This window comes from Trichoderma atroviride, chromosome 5 (assembly GCF_020647795.1).
Source record: "Trichoderma atroviride chromosome 5, complete sequence".
Taxonomy (NCBI): domain Eukaryota; kingdom Fungi; phylum Ascomycota; class Sordariomycetes; order Hypocreales; family Hypocreaceae; genus Trichoderma; species Trichoderma atroviride.
Genome location: NC_089404.1, coordinates 2,397,579 through 2,413,612, shown reverse-complemented (window position 1 = coordinate 2,413,612; position 16,034 = coordinate 2,397,579). Strand labels below are relative to the sequence as shown.

The 16,034-nt window shown below is 45.4% G+C and overlaps 5 protein-coding genes across 5 annotated transcripts; 4 read left to right on the top strand and 1 right to left on the bottom strand.

Annotated features, from left to right (window-relative positions):
• Window positions 1–47: 47 nt before the first annotated feature.
• Window positions 48–1,387, bottom strand: TrAtP1_010001 (uncharacterized protein; the record flags this gene model as incomplete). Its single annotated transcript, XM_014090016.2, has 4 exons — window positions 48–514; window positions 580–664; window positions 730–1,018; window positions 1,123–1,387. 4 exons carry the CDS (start codon window positions 1,385–1,387, stop codon window positions 68–70), a joined length of 1,086 nt encoding a protein of 361 aa, XP_013945491.2. The 3' UTR covers window positions 48–67.
• A 1,033-nt stretch (window positions 1,388–2,420) lies between these two features.
• On the top strand, window positions 2,421–3,594 carry TrAtP1_010000 (uncharacterized protein; the record flags this gene model as incomplete). The annotated part of the gene is made up of 4 exons (XM_014089546.1): window positions 2,421–2,963; window positions 3,035–3,215; window positions 3,278–3,394; window positions 3,452–3,594. 4 exons carry the CDS (start codon window positions 2,421–2,423, stop codon window positions 3,592–3,594), a joined length of 984 nt encoding a protein of 327 aa, XP_013945021.1.
• A 4,849-nt stretch (window positions 3,595–8,443) lies between these two features.
• TrAtP1_009999 (uncharacterized protein) lies at window positions 8,444–9,399 on the top strand (the record flags this gene model as incomplete). The annotated part of the gene is made up of 4 exons (XM_014093645.1): window positions 8,444–8,561; window positions 8,631–8,685; window positions 8,760–9,137; window positions 9,195–9,399. 4 exons carry the CDS (start codon window positions 8,444–8,446, stop codon window positions 9,397–9,399), a joined length of 756 nt encoding a protein of 251 aa, XP_013949120.1.
• A 1,928-nt stretch (window positions 9,400–11,327) lies between these two features.
• On the top strand, window positions 11,328–12,195 carry TrAtP1_009998 (uncharacterized protein). The gene is made up of 2 exons (XM_014093646.2): window positions 11,328–11,894; window positions 11,950–12,195. The coding sequence occupies exons 1-2, from the start codon at window positions 11,735–11,737 to the stop codon at window positions 12,117–12,119; spliced, it is 330 nt and encodes a 109-aa protein (XP_013949121.2). The 5' UTR covers window positions 11,328–11,734; the 3' UTR covers window positions 12,120–12,195.
• Window positions 12,196–14,501: 2,306 nt separating this feature from the next.
• On the top strand, window positions 14,502–15,628 carry TrAtP1_009997 (uncharacterized protein). Its single transcript, XM_014093648.2, has one exon. The coding sequence runs from the start codon at window positions 14,681–14,683 to the stop codon at window positions 15,191–15,193; it is 513 nt and encodes a 170-aa protein (XP_013949123.2). The 5' UTR covers window positions 14,502–14,680; the 3' UTR covers window positions 15,194–15,628.
• The last annotated feature ends 406 nt before the right edge of the window (window positions 15,629–16,034 follow it).

Genomic DNA, 16,034 nt, shown 5'->3' with positions numbered 1-16,034 from the left:
CGTTCTCCTCTTCTCTCTATATTGATTGCTAAAGAACTTCTAGGCAAGCCTCATATTAAATGAATCATCATTGATCAATTGGATCAATAATGTATACAAGTCTCTTCCCCCGTACTCTTCCAGCTTTCATGTCTTCTAATCCAGAAATGATTCCATCCAGCCCTCCAGGACGAACTTCCGCAGCGCTGGGTTTAATTGCATTCAGCGCAATGAGCCGCTCCGCACGGCGCGCGAAATTAGTTGTGAAAGTTACGTCTGCAACATTCACATTTGCTCGAAGCCCTCTAGCTTCAAAAAAGAATTCTCTGTTCAGCATTGTGAATCCAAAGATGTTGACAGTCGTAATGCGCGGATCACGAATTCTAGCTCCCGTAAAGCTGATATACTCCCCTCCATAGGTTTCCATATTAGAAGCACAAATGGCAGCTGATTGCTCCGTTGCTATACAGTCGACTGCAATCCGTATCTTGCCATGTGTCGCAATTCGTAAATCTTGTAAAGTAGATGGCTCATCCTAATAATGTTCAGTCTTCACATACCTAACTTAGGATACTGCGTAGCCAAAAGAGCCTCACTCACATGGTAGAAGATACAATCAGCGCCACACTGCTTCACTAATTCATAGCTAGCTCGAGAGCACACGGTGTATACTATCAAGCCCGACCTTGTACGAACGTAAGGATCTCATTTTGTGAACATGTTGAGTGAGTCAATTGAAGCAATACTTACAATTTGGCTAATTGTATTTGCATTGCGCCGTTTGAAGTACCGCCTCCGTAAATTAAGATGGATTGGCGTCCACTCTCACTGTCTGTCGTAGACGTGCTGACCGCTTCACTTGGAAGGGATGGGTATGGAACTGATAGCTTCCTGTAGAGAGAGAATCCGCTGACGAAAAGTGGGGTTGGCAGAGTTGCGCCGCTTTCAAATGACATATCCTGAGGAATATGTATGACGACGTGGGCCGGTACAGCAACATACTGGGCAAAAGCGCCATCGTTCGGTCTCAAAGGGTTGCCTTTACACAACTCGTTTTGTCAGCACAACTTCTCAGCAGTGCCATGAACTCATGCAAGTTTTGTATTTAAAAGACAAAAATACAAGACAAAGCTATACACTCACCCCCTGCTATAAAGCCAATAACACGATCGCCGACCTCAATTGCCGTCACCTCATCGCCAATAGAGGCTACCGTGCCAGCGAGGTCACAGCCAAGAATAGTCGGTGCCGACGACTTAGCACCGTAGAGTATCTTCCAATCAATTGGGTTCAGACACACAGCAGCAACTTTGACGACGACTTCGTCATTGGCGGGCACCGGAATCGCGCATTCTGAAACTGTGGCTACGCCGCAGCCGCGATGGAGGAGAGCGAGCTGAGACGTCATATAAATCAATATCGCCGACCGCAGAAAAGAAAAGAAAAGAAAGGAAAAGAGATGACGTTAGTTTCTATGTTTGCGAATTAATGAGTGATCGTTGGCTTTCTTTTACACTCGTTGTTAAGAAACAAAAGCGATTGGCAGACGTCCAGTATTATTTGTTCGAGAACTTATTTCACACTGTTCTCCGGTGAGCTAAAAAGCTCATGGGGCGAGTCACTTACACATCGTATCCGACACACATTCTCCGAGCGGCTGACAAAAACAATTCACTGGGGAGGGTCGAACCATAAAACCACTTCCCAAGAGGAGGAATTATATATGTTATAGCTGCTGTATTATAAGCTGGATATACAAAATTACCTATACCTATATGCATATTTAACCTCACTTAACAATTGGCACAAATATACGGATACTGCTCTATAGTTCTATGCGTGTAATAATTCCAGTGTAGAGTTTATACAGAAAGATCATCGTAGATAGCAAGTCAATCAATTGGTTATGAATTGATAATCAGCAGAAACTAAAAATGTTCTCATCATTTCGTATTTACGAGAAGACTGCGCTGCGTATATCACCACAATAATCCACCTAGTGGAGATAATGGAGATATCGACTTGGAATCTGCGCCTGACGCCAAGAATCAAATAGAAAGAAAACAATTATGGCCTCGTCCCAGAAGCATGAAAGACAAACATTATTAAGCCAATTGGCGTTGGTTCTAGGCGATTCAAAGGACCAGATTCGTGTCCATAAAGTTGGCTGACACGCTCTCTATGTGGACCTCACACAGAAACTCCGCGGCGCTGATGTGGTGGCGCTCTAGGCTTGGAGCATGGCCCAAAAGAGATGTGTTAGTATACACCATTTGCTGATTGAAATGAGAATTTAGGACAAGGCATCTGAAATAAATCTCTATAAATATTCTCGATTCTAACTTCCTTTTATTTTTTTAATTCCCTTAATCCTTCAATTCAATTCAGAACTCTCCTATCGTCAACTAGTCTCACAATCTTACTGCTTTGCTTCAGACAACATGGCTCCTCCTGCAAACGGCGACTCCATCTCCGGGCACGACTTGGCCGCTACATACGCAGATAACATTAAAGGCAAAATTATCCTAGTGACTGGTACATCTCAAGGCAGTCTCGGAGAGGAATACTGTCTCGCAATTGCCAAATCTGAGCCCAAGCTTCTGATTCTCGCAGGCCGCAATGCTGAAAAGCTGCAGTTCATCATCAGCGCCATTGCAAAGGCCAACCCCAAGGTTGCCACCAAATCTCTCAATCTCGATCTTGAATCTGTTGCAGAAGTGAAAAAAGCGGCCGCTATTGTCAACTCTTGGGATGATGTGCCACACATTGATGTCTTCTGCCACCACGCAGCCATCATGGGTACTCCATATGGAACCACAGTTGACGGATTCGAGAAGCAGCTGGGCGTCAACTATATCGCTCCTTGGGTGTTCACCAACAGCATCTTGCCCAAGATTCTCAAGTCGGAGAGCCCACGAATTGTACTTCTTAGCAGTGATGGTCACCGCTGGGGCCCCATTCGTTGGCATGACCCCAACTTCAAGGTAAGACTCAGCAGCTCGGTGTCGTCGAAACAATTTCAGCGACTAACAATCTCCATCCAATCATCGTATAGGGTGGCGAGAACTACAACAGGTGGCACGCTTATGGCCAGTCAAAGACGGCGGTTCAGCTTTACGCTCTCCATCTAGGAAAAGTGCTGGGAAAGAGGGCGCAAGTATTTAGCGTCAACCCCGGTGTAATCATGACTCCATTGGGAGCAAACATTGACTGGGCCGGCGAGTTTGGAGACATCAGTAGGTGTTCTTTAATTACACGAGTACTAAAGCATGCTTCGTTTTACTAATCCACGGTCTAGTTCGAATCGATTTGGAGCTCGGTAACGACGAAGCCGTCAATGGCTGGCCAAAGTATAAGAGCAAAGAGGCCGGTATTGCAACAGCTGTGTATGCCTCGTTTGATCAGGATCTTGCAGGTGAGCATTCGAATATTTGATATCAGGTCTCAGACCCGTGCTAACTCGTGTTTTAAGACCATACCGGAGCGTATCTCTTGGATTGCCAGGTTTCTAACCCTTACTTGCATACCGTTAGACCCTGGGCATTCAGCGAAGTCGAAGCTACGCGGCTCTGGAAGTGGACGGAGGAGCTTACAAATGAGAAGTTCTCATTCTAGGATATTTGGGCTAGTTGTACCACTATTTGAGATTCAGGATATATAGATTCATCATAGATAGACAAATGACGATGAAAAGTGCGCAAATCAATTCAACTGATGGACAAACGTCTGCTGATATTAAACACCTAGCACGGCTTCTTAGATTTCCGGCGAGAGCGGTTACTACCGTTCTACATTTGATAGAGAGCACATAGCTGAAGAAAAAGAATGAAGCCCCAAGCAATACATAAAGCTCCAATAATCGGTGCTCGCTTATGATTTACTCACCACCTAGGGAAGATTGTTACGAATAACACCTGCTTGGGTCAGCAGCCATTTGCCCGGCGAGTGCCAAGCCGTAAGTTATCACAAGCGGCTTAAGCTTAAATATTAACCGATAAGGCTAATTTAAGGCAATCCCCAAAAGCCCAATCCACTCTCGTTTAGCTGATTATTTGCCTCTTTCCTAGCACTGTAAATCCTAGAATCGCCTGGTAAATCTCCAAGAAGCAGGTGATTATACGTATACGAGCCCATAGTTATTGTTATGACTATGTGAGATAGCGCAGTCAATATTATGCGGACTTTCCTTTTTAATCGCGGCATAAAATAGAATAAAAGCCGCAGCAACTAGAATCCTCTTTCACATCTTGTGTGCAGGTTGTAATTTAGAAAACGGGGGAAATAGCTCAAAGAGGGAAACGGAAGGGGACCTTCCGCCAAGTTGAAGTTGTACGCCGCCGGTAATGAAACACATATCATAACTCATATCACTTAATGTAACAGTCAAATTAAGGCTATAAAACAATATTAGCCATTGCTTTAAGCCTGCCATAAGCTGTAGTTATACTAAACTGGCTATAGAGAGACACTACTTTAACGCATTCATATCATTCATATACTTGTACACTGCTAGCGTGCGGATCAGGAAATGTCACATGACCCATTGGCCCCTCATAGTTGGGCAAACCTCCATCAGGCGCCCAACGACCCAACTCGATTTTATGTCGTCTCTGAAGCTTTACTCCGAATCTTTACTATTTGTTTTATTACGTTTTCCAATAAGCTTAGTTCAATATTATGGATTTTACAATAAACCAGGAAGATTTAAACCCTGAAGTACTAAGCTTTGCAAAAAGCCTTTTGCATGAGGTTAAAAGCTTTGAAGAAGAGAACCCTTCTCTATTTAAGGGATATGAAATTTCCAAGGATAATAAACATCCTTATCCTAAATTCGAAAACAATACATTGATGCTCAAATTTGACTTACATCAAAAGATCAACGATTTAATACAATCTCTACTATCTAAGCTGCCGGTAAACAAGAATCCTGTAAGTTTTAATATTCCTTAATTTGTTTTATATATTAATACCAATAGGATGTAATGTGGTTCATTATGAAAGTGACTTGTTCATCTATTTTACCGCCGCCTCGAAACTGTACGTTTCCAGGCTACCTTATTCCAATGAAACCACCATTCTCTACTACAATTGATGGAAAATCACTTAAAGAGGGCTATATGTATACTATGAACCAGGAGACTAGTATACGGTTGTTGGGTGAAGAATCTTTGTACACTTTTTGTGGTTGGACTTTGGGGTCTATAGAATAGTGTTCCAAGCGTTGAAATTATACCATATACCGGCCACTGATATATAGAGTGACAACATGTAGCCTCGGTGGCCGAATGTCACAAGGGTTAAGCAGGAATGTCATCTTCAGATGCATCATAAACCACGCGCCTGACACAGCAACCGTTAAATGGATAAAGCCATCCTGATGAATCTGGTTGTAACTTAACGCCGCAACCATCAAATGGAAACAATACTCTATTCAATTCCACTGGCCTGGTGCCCCGACCGTTAAACGGAACTGATACGATGCCACCCGCGTCATGGTAGTTCTGTGGATCGCTAACGGGCTGTTGAAGAGAGGTGCAGTGGCTGACCAAAATCGTAGATGCCGTCTCATATGTCAAACCGCTGGACACGTTTTGCCCAAGATGATTCGACAATAGCCCTGAGGTAGGTCGTAGGTTTGTGACATGGCTATCTCTGGCAAACTTTGGCCTTTTGCTCTTGTCACCGCGTTCATCCCAAGGTGTTCTTGGCGTGTTGCTAAGTGTAGATGTGGTTATTTCTGCAGTGTCTCCAGCGCTGGCGAATGACCCTTGTAATATACCAGGCGCTATATTTGGTATAGAAGCCAATGTCGTGCGTGCGCCTTGGCCCTGGCGAAATGATTTGGTTTCATCTTGCTTTCGTAGATCTTCCAGCTCCTTGAATCGGCCAGGGGGTAGCCAGGGTAAATTGAAGAGGCCAGATAGGCAAGACATGATCATTATAGTTTCATTACCTCCTTCGGGCCTTTCTTCATAAATTTCACCGAGTGATACATTCATGTTTATAAGCCAGCGGCCGCGTTGTATTAGTTGGAAGCACCTTATCTGCCGTCCGCGTGTCCAAACATCGTTCTTGGATGTGTAGATTTGCCTCTTGACGCGAGTAGCATCTGTCAGTCTCTTATTTCCATCCTTATTATGATTCAAGTGTCTGTCGATAAGAGTCACCAGGTGGAGAAATATCGCAGCGAGATCTTGAGGCAAGCTGCCCGGCGGCGGCTGATACTCCTCACAGGAGAGGTGGGGATAGGATCTGTTTGTTGGTTGTTTCTCTGACTTCGACTCTTTCGATCGGATTCTCTTTCGGCCATGTGCTTCATCGTCTTCGATGGGCAATATGGCTAAGGTGAGCGCGTGTTTAGCTCGGTCGGCTGTAAGTTGCTTCTCGCTCTCAAACAACACGCCGTCGGACCTCAGGTAAAAGTTCGAATACACAGCATGTGAGGCAGGGAGCTTGAGTTGAGTTGTATATTGATGTGTCTTTGAAGACGAAGCTATATCATTCGTAGAGGCCTGTATTCTGGCCGTCTCCCCATAGGTTGACGGGGTGGTCTCCACATGGGAATGGAGCTGGACATTTCGTGTTTGGAGGGAGAGTTCAGAACGGTTCCTAATCCATTAGCTTATTAGCTGTGGGGGGCCAGTTGTCATTACATCTAGCCAGCGGGGAGACGTGTCTTTACCGGTGATTTGATGGGAGCTGCTCTCTGAAAGGGTGGCTTTGAATATTGGGGACCAATATGCCCAGATCTTTCAGATGAGGTAACTGAAACCCGGCCATTTTGTGGTTAGATTAATGAGTTCGTGTTTAGCAGAGATGGAAAAACCTGGAGGCAGAAGACAAAAGTTGCGTGAAAACGCGCTTACCCCGCGGGCTGCCTAAATGACTAAGGCGAGTAGGCCCCTGCCTTTTTTTATCAAGTATGGCTACCTACAGGCAGGCGTCTACTGTAAACATACCAGGCTATTTCATGCGAATAGTATGCGCGCACATACTACTACCTGGATACCTACGACTAAAAGGAAGGTTACAGGGCTGTTTAAGGTTTTGTCTTTTTTTCTGAAATTTATATGTAGGTATATACAATAGATAACTGGAATTATCGCGGTCGTTGTATGTATAATCTTAGAATTCTCGCGGGTTGTTATAAATGATCCTATAATTTTTACGGCGCCTTTGCAAACGGTCTTTTCAGCAGCGCATTCCTTAGGTCAGCTTCCCGCTGGCATTAACCTATCTTGTAAGTTCCTAAAACGTTTATTACTTATAGAGATTTTGCAGCCTAGTGTAGGGCACTATTACAGATGTGCAGATGAGATGCAGCGGTCTTTTCGATTCTTAGGCTCCCGGCAACAATGAAATCCTTATTTCCTTAGGCCATTATCTACGGCTGCTGCAGAACCCATGTATATGCGGCAACGCTACAAGCTTGATGCCCGCTAGAAGCGTCCATAGGGGCAAGCAAAGCTGCTTCATGAGAGAACGGGCTTTTCTTCTTCTTGCTTTACCTCTTCTTCTTTACCTCTTCTTCTTTATCTCTTCTTCTTTATCTCTTCTTCTTCCTTTGCTTCTTCTTTCTATTTCCACAGCGGAATTGCATTATTATCCTCCGGGGGCGCCTGCGGCGACCTTTACCCAGCGAGCTTGACACCTACAGTAGCATGTTGTACAGATAGCCTAAGTTCTCTACTTTCTAGATATCCCATTATCTAGATCTACATATGTAAATGTAAAGATGTGAAAGCGGATTTGTAAGAGGTGTATAGCTAAACTTTTTATAAAACACATTATAATAAAGTAGAAAAAAACAGCCTATACATCGCAATAATTTTTTAACATATAGAGAAAAGAGGTCTATAGTGTATTACGGGCGGTTAAAAGCGATATAATTTGAGAAACTAATTAATTACCACTTAGTATTTTAGCTATGGCTAGTGATTGTATAGTACTTTCTTTTAACAAGAAGTAAATCCGGAAGCCGCCCTTTTCTCAGTTACCCTCGCAAAGCTGCTTCGCAGCTTTGCTTGATCATATCTCACATTGCTTAATGTAACAGTCAAATTGAGGCTATAAAACAATATTAGCCATTGCTTTAAGCATGCTATTAACCGTAGTTGTATTAAACTGGCTATAGAAACACTGCTTCGACGCATTGTAAAAGGTGACATCGCCTTGGTGCGTGATATGAGGTGATGCTGCTTCTGCACATGATAGGAGCGGCACTGCCTCTATGTTATATAAGGTAGCACACTCGAAATCCCTGTAAACCCCCATCGCCGGTTAAATATTTGTTTCCATAGGCGCATGAAACATATGCAAACCGGAGCTTTACTCCACCAATCGTAGATTTTGAGCTTCCCAGCAGAAATGTCTATAAATACCTATATAAGATGGGGACGATGCTCTGTATCAAATAGGTCGTCTGCTATTAACAACCGTGAATTCAGGATTCAAGGTATACAAAATGAAGTCTGCCGCGAAGCTGACTCTTACAGCACTCGGCTGTCTTGCAGGAAGTGTCCTTGGCCATGGGCAAGTCCAGAATTTCACCATCAATGGCGCGTACAACCAGGGCTTTATCCGTATGTCTCTCTATTACTTTTTAACTCTAAACTAGCAAGACGGCATCTAACATATTCCCCCCCAAATAGTTGATTACTATTATGACAAGGTCAACACTGGCAAATTCCCCAATGTTGCAGGTTGGTATGTACTAACCAAAAAAATGCTCTCATTCTCATTGCAAACGTTTGAGGGCATTGCTTATACGGATGGCATAGGTACGCTGAGGATCTCGATCTAGGCTTCATCGCCCCAGATGCATACACCACGCCTGATATCATCTGCCACAAAAACTCGGCGCCTGGTGCAATCACCGCGACTATACCAGCGGGCGGCACCGTTGTTTTCTATTGGGGTCCTAACCCATGGCCACACCCATACGGCCCTATTATTACGTACTTGGCCCAGTGCAGCGGCTCATGCACGAATGTGGACAAGACATCGTTGCGCTGGGTCAAAATTCAGGAGTCAGGCATTAATTATTCTACCCAGGTCTGGGCGAATCAGGTCCTCATCAACCAGGGCAACAAGTGGAGTGTGACAATCCCATCAAGCCTCAAGGCCGGAAACTATGTCATACGACATGAAATTCTCGCGTATGTTCTTGTCATCTCATTCTCCCAAGATTGACAGTGTTGATCTAACTTCCTTAGTGCTCATGGTGCTGGGAGTGCGGATGGCATGCAAAACTATCCGCAGTGCATTAATCTTGCCATCACTGGTTCGGGCACTAAATCGCTTCCTGCTGGGACTGCAGCAACTGCACTCTATAAGCCCACTGATCCAGGCATCTTGTTCAATCCTTACACAACGATTACCAATTACACAATTCCAGGCCCAGCCCTGTGGCAGGGCTAGACTTGGAGAGCGCAGCGTAAGTTTCTGTAGGGAGATCTTCAACACGGAAAGTTCGCTACGAAAGTATGAGTTGCGGAGCTAAGGGTATATGGTTCTAGAAACTCATTTATGTAGAAACTTGGGACAATCCAACATACTTAGTCTCCTTTAACTATGTTGTCTCTTATTATGAGACTTGGATGTAGTGTCTGTCTGAAAGCTTAGAACAACCGCGGTGAAGAATAGTAGGCTGGTGATCTGAACTCGTCCCTACCTTTAGTTTCCACGTAGCTTGAAGGATATAGAAACAATTTCTCAATTTCGGTAAAATTTCATGAGTCTCTGCCATTATAATTAAGGCTCATCGCATTCTACTTATCGAATGCTGTTGACAGGCATCCGCCGGTGAATTCACTGTCGTGTCGAACTTTTATCAATTCCCTCTGTAAAGCCGGTTATGAATTTATCAACCGCCATCATTTCTTCGTAATTGCCGGCCTTTTTCCCAGCACGCACAGCGTCCTGATTATCCACCCCAAGCCCCAAGTCGAGTATCTACGTAGCCTCTACATTCCCTTCATCAGCATCAAGAGAATGGCCACGGATGGCTGCAGTGTGATGTCATCCCAAAAGTTCAAGCTCAGATGCTACACGATGTGCTTCGTCATAGCCATATGCATCATTCTCACGATAGAAGTTGCCATAGTTTATTTGCTTACTGCACAAGAGTGTCAGAGTGGCCGTTTTCTTTACCTCTTACTAGGTCGAGTGGCAGAGACTGTGCTCATGACAAGAGCGAACGATATATGCTCTCAGCAAACTCGGGTGATGGACTGCGTTCGCCGTAATGTTTCCAAAGCACGGCATTGAAGATTGTCCACAGCTCGCAAGAGGCATTAAATACGGTGCGACCAATTGTAATCGTGACTACTTCGCTGATTTTCACCGAGACGTTCATCAGATCGCCTGGCATGGGGATTGTTGAAAGCGTTTCGGCTTCTACAGCCTGGTAGATGAGACAATGTGGGCTATTAATTGCATTTCAGCACAACTTCACAACAGTCAAGCTGGAGGCACATGCGACACCCAATTGAATGTTCCCTATTTCGTAAATGAATCGGGCCCCTTCTAGTTGTTCTCATCACAAGCAGGAGATATGGTAAGCTCTTTGGAGGCTTGGCGTCCAAAATTACTCATTCGCTTCCCCATCTTTACACCGTCGTGAAGGAGTCGTGCGGCTAATTTGTCCTTCGCGTACGTTGTTGCTGCGATACTTAAGATCTGAATGCCTAGCTCAGACAGCCTGTTACGATCGCCAGCTCTCCATCATTGACTTGGCTATTCATTTCCGGGAGTGTAAACTACTGCATGCGGATATTATTCGAAGCCAAAAACAGTCTACAAGGCATAAATCTCTTTGGCAGCGCACTATACCCTCGCTCACGGGGATTTCCAAGTGGAAATCGCTCTCAGAAGGCACTACCCCTTCCACACCACGCAAGGAAAATGCAACATTAAGGACGCGCGGATGGCGAGTAGGAAGGTGGATAAAGTTAGAAGCTCTGCACCACGACCAAGGACATTTTCTAGCGCTATACAAAGCCCAATTAGTTACCTGCTTCTGACTTCGAATGGATAATTATGTGCTTATTAGGTAGATGTGAAATGGCAGGCAGAGCCACTGAGCCAGCGATTGAGATTGTCTTTGGCGCTGTTTTTGAATCAGCCATGCCCTATCCGTCATTGGCTGTCTTTCAACATAAAGAAGTCGGAGCCCATCCCGACAAGGCCTGAATAAATATTTCCAAGATCTAGCAAGCAGGTACAGATGCACCAAAGCTTGTGTGCTGATCGGAGCCACCCCGCTTATACCCTCCGGGATTACGCCAAAAGCTTCTTCTTGGCTTGCGGCGAAAGTCAGTTCTACCCGTTGCTGTGCAACGTGGCGAACCTTCGTGCTTTTACGATTTCGTAGGCTCCATAGAGCTGAACAAGGAAAAAAACTATATATAATCATGCTGCACTTTTTTTCTACCTAGTCCTAGGATCCAACCTGCCAACGAAAACCACCATTGACAAAATCTTGTGCGAGAACGAAGAGCTGCGCATAACCACACCTTGCATCGACGGACCATTTAACTCATCAAACACCAAAATATGCAGTTGAGAATCAATACCAAAGAGCAGCAGAATAGACGGTTGTCAACTGGGGAAAGCCTTACCATTATTCTACGAGACCGTGTTTCCAAGCCCAAATCACATTTCTTGTTACCCAAGTAACAGGCTTGAAAATCGCAACAACATTTCCCACTCTTGCCAATCTATCAAGAATTACGACCGTTGCGTGCATATCCCAATGGATTCCAAAACAAATAACACCCCTTCGCCAAACTCTCGGCTGCTCAGTCAACCTCTTCTGGGTCCAACCCAGAATTCGGAAAAGACGGGCCTGAAAGAGCCAGCTGGCCAGCTGAATTACCAGACAATCACGACGCACTCTGAGGAGACCAATACTGGTAAGCACAGACTAATGTGGTGCTGAGAGAAAATTTCCACTAACTCGTAATAAAGCTCCGCATCAAGATAATAAAGACCCGCATCGAGAATGGGTAATGAGTGCTGAGTATGCCACATTTGAGGGCTACGGAGATCAGGATGCTCAGCCCGAGATGGAGGTCTATTACACTGATGACCAAGAGGATCCTTGGTGGATTTGCTTTGTTCCATTCTGGTTGAGATGAGTACGATATCAAGGTGCAACAACCCCGCGGCCTATCACTTGCGATTTCATCGTAGGAGACCGGCGGCGTTTTTTCGTAGCCCGCATGGATATCTGACTTGTACCTCTGCAAAATTCCCGCATCAGGTCAATGCTTTCGATTTAATCTATTAAGTCATAGTAGTGAAATTCTCTTGGTGTTCTAGAGTTGCTTCTACGGTAGGCTAAGGGTTACCGGGCATGATCACACTAGATAAGAACTTTTAATAGTATACGTACTGTATGAAACAAACCTCGGCGAGCCACAAAACTACTTTTCATCTCCACAGGCTACTACTGCTTTATATAGCTTTCTAACCGAATCTCTGTGTGCATTAGATGCTTCCCGCCATCGACAAACTCGGAGGACGCAATCGATTTACTGCATTTGATTCGAAGAACGCGCCATAAGTCTGGAGCTATATCTGCAATAAGATGAGTAGCTCGCTCCACTGGTCAGCGTTCTTTCTATGCGCTTTTGGGCATGTCTTCTGAGGGGTACAATTGTCCTGCAGATGGAATTAGCCGTCATGATGTGATACGCGTCATAGCGTAGGCGGCACTGGAGCGGATAACACTTCACTATCCTATCAAGGAGGGAAGGGGGGGGGAATACTCCGGACGAGCATGCACTGGATTTGGTGAGTTTAGTATGGGGATCTCAGTCCAGCGTTTTCCCTTCCACCGCATCCTATTACCCGCAAATACATGAGCGATTCACAATCGCTTGGGGAAGCACCAGCCCCCTTTTTTATTTTAAAATAGCGCTACCAACTCCGGCGATGGTGGCGCGCGCAGGTGTCCTGGAGACAATCAATGGCATCGGGGAAGTAAATGAGCTATACTGTGGAATTTGTTGGGCAGTAGGGGCCGCTGAATAAATCTTGGGCACAAATGAGACACCGCTATTGCATGTGTCGCGTTACAGGTGGGCATGGACAGTTCGTGGGATTTGGACATCGCCCCCTCGCCACCCGCACTTTGATGGGAACTTGCCATGCGCCTTGAATCTCGATGATGAATCAACATGGGCATTTATCAATCACCAATAGTAATTGAGTAATGCGGCCGAAAATTTCAAACCATTGCAATCGAGCGCAAAGAAAATAACCGGCCGGGAAGATTGCATCATTTTGCAAGACATGTGGGGAAATCGCGTGTGTATTGCGCCACTGATTGGACTTCGGTAGTCATTCCGTGACCAATCATCAGGTAGGTGTAGGTGAGACACGGTGCGAAACATCAAGTGCCTAGAAATATTTTGTGAAAGGTTGTCGAACACTTGGAAGAATAATGGGCTTGGTGCCAATAACAGCTGAACGCCGCTTATGACATGCTATCCAAGACGAGTATAACAAGGAATCTTGTAGTGGACAGCTCGCTCTTTTACCCCAGAGAACCGTTACAATTATCCATGTCAGAAGCGAGACAACGACTAGCTTACTCCATCTACGGTCTCTACTGTATTGTCTCCATTCAGTACTGCCTATCCTTTGGGTTCAAGCTCATCAGGCAACAGTCATGTTGCTCGTGTTCATATTCATCAACGAGACATGTGTCCTCATGTTCCTCCAAAACCTCGAGATCGAGCCATAGCAGCGACATCGAGTCGAAGCAGCAGCTCAAGGGCACATCTAATAGCCGAAGCATTCCGTCCTAGAGCTCTCCATCTGTTCGGTGTGAAAATGCACGTGCTGTGTGGCAGTTTCACGCGTACATGGAGATGTCATTTTTCTCCCTCGCATGCCTGGGGGGCTCATATATGTCGAACTCAAATCGACAAACATTGTACAGGGCGGGGAGATGCGCTGCAGCCCGAGATGGAGGGTGCCGAAAACCCAACCGATGGAGAGCACGTGGGTGAATCTTAGTCTGCACATAGTGCTAATAAAGATTGAAGTCCAGTACTGTGTGAGGATTTTATGGGCAAAAGTTCAGTGACGCATCCATTGAGTCTATTCGATGTAATATATCTTCTATTGGCGTTACGGCCTTTTTTCTTCTCGAAAGATCTGCATCGTAATACGATCGGCCAAGTAGAGATAGGACACAGGTTGCGACGCCGGATGTAGTCTAGATCATGCAATGCTAAAAGATATATCAGAATAATACAGTTAGCATATAAGAGGTGCTAATATTTAATGTAGCAATGCGAGACTCCGCCTCCCTGATTGGTCGTCACACAAACAATAGCCCGATCCAATAGCCAATACAGATAATGCATGATGGAATGGCACATACAAGCTTACGAGGGTTTACCGAACGGAAAAAAGCAGGTTTCAAGGGCAGCCTCTGCATTTCCCACCCTTTATAAACGCCGCCACTGGAACTGGGTCGCAAATTATGCTCGGGCGATTGTTTTGATACTTGATGAAACTCAAAACACATGAGCGAGACTTGGGAGCTTCTTCCAAGTTTTTACCAAGAAATCGTACATTCACCACGAACTCTTAGCAACAAAACATCCCCATCTCCGATTCATTTCATACACACAACAACCGCTTTTGACTCCATTGAGATACCTACTGGCAAGCACATCTCAGCATGCAGGACGACGGAACCAGTCCACCCGCGGGGCTCCCTGACCTGCACTTTGACTCGCTGAATCAAGTCATCGGCGGTGATGGCAGTGAATACCCGCTGCCAACAGCATTCGAGCCATGGGATGTAATAGGGTACTACACACAGCTCACGGACGGTGACGCGGCCACGGCCACGGCCATGGATCCGAATCTACTGAACACTCCCACATCCTCCAGCTTGAGAAGCGAACAAGACAATCAATTTCTAATGTTTCCAATGGACGAATCGCCAATAGTATCCGAAGCTTCGCCTAATACTTGCAGCACACATACGCAGCCATCGCCCAGCTCTATAACCGACAAAGAGCGAAGCACAGCCAGAAACAATAAGCGAAAGAGAGGGCCGCAAAACTCTCGCAATCCGACAGAAAAGAAGGAACAGGTCAAGCGGCGAAACCGGGTGGCCGCATCCAAGTGCCGACAGAAGAAGAGGGAAAAGGTGAATGATCTGAAGAAGCAAAGTTCAAGTCTTTAAGGTGGAAAACAGCAGCCTCCACAATGAATATGAGCGACTTCGCAAGGAGATTGGCCAGGTCAAGTCCGATTTGATGCACCATACAGAGTGCAACGACAGTAACATTAATCAGTGGATTTCCAACGAGGCCAAGACTTGAGTGGATAAGCTTGTCCAGAAAGAGGAGCGGCAGCGGATGGGGAGCCTCAGCAGCTCAAATGGGACTGTTGAAGATGTTGAAAATGCTCAAGCGGGCTTGCCCTTTGGAATGCCTAGTATGCCGTCCAGGGGCAATCGCCTGGGGTAGTGATAAGGCAGAGAGATATTTGCCCATCTCTTGTCTTCATTCCCAATTCTCATCTTCAATCATTCCACTCTTGTAGTAGCAGACGGAGATGTGTCTTTTATTGCAGCTTTGGTATCGTTACACAGCGAGAAAAAAAACAAATCGTGCTCAATATCGTCATGTGTCAAAAGATTTCTCTCAGCGAGATATTCCCTTCTTTTTATACTGGTAGTCTCAAGTCCACAGAAGAAAAAAATATCTTCGCCACCTTGAACTTACCCCGCTCTGGTGTTGAGGCAGACGCGAGCTCATAGAGAGGCGAGGAACTCGGAAGCTCTTCCGGAGCTTCTCATTCGTCAGTCGTCTCGGCAGCAATGATTACCTATGGGGGAGAAAAAATAAATCAATGAGGATGCGGTCACTCTGTTTCAGCACACACTACAGTGGAGGGAGATGACATTTAAAGTGGGCTCTTACTCTTCGCTTTGTGTTTTCATGTTTAGCTCCAGCGACAGATTGTAGCGACAAGTTCAAATTCATATCCACTTTCAAGTGAAATCTACTTAGTTTTGACTT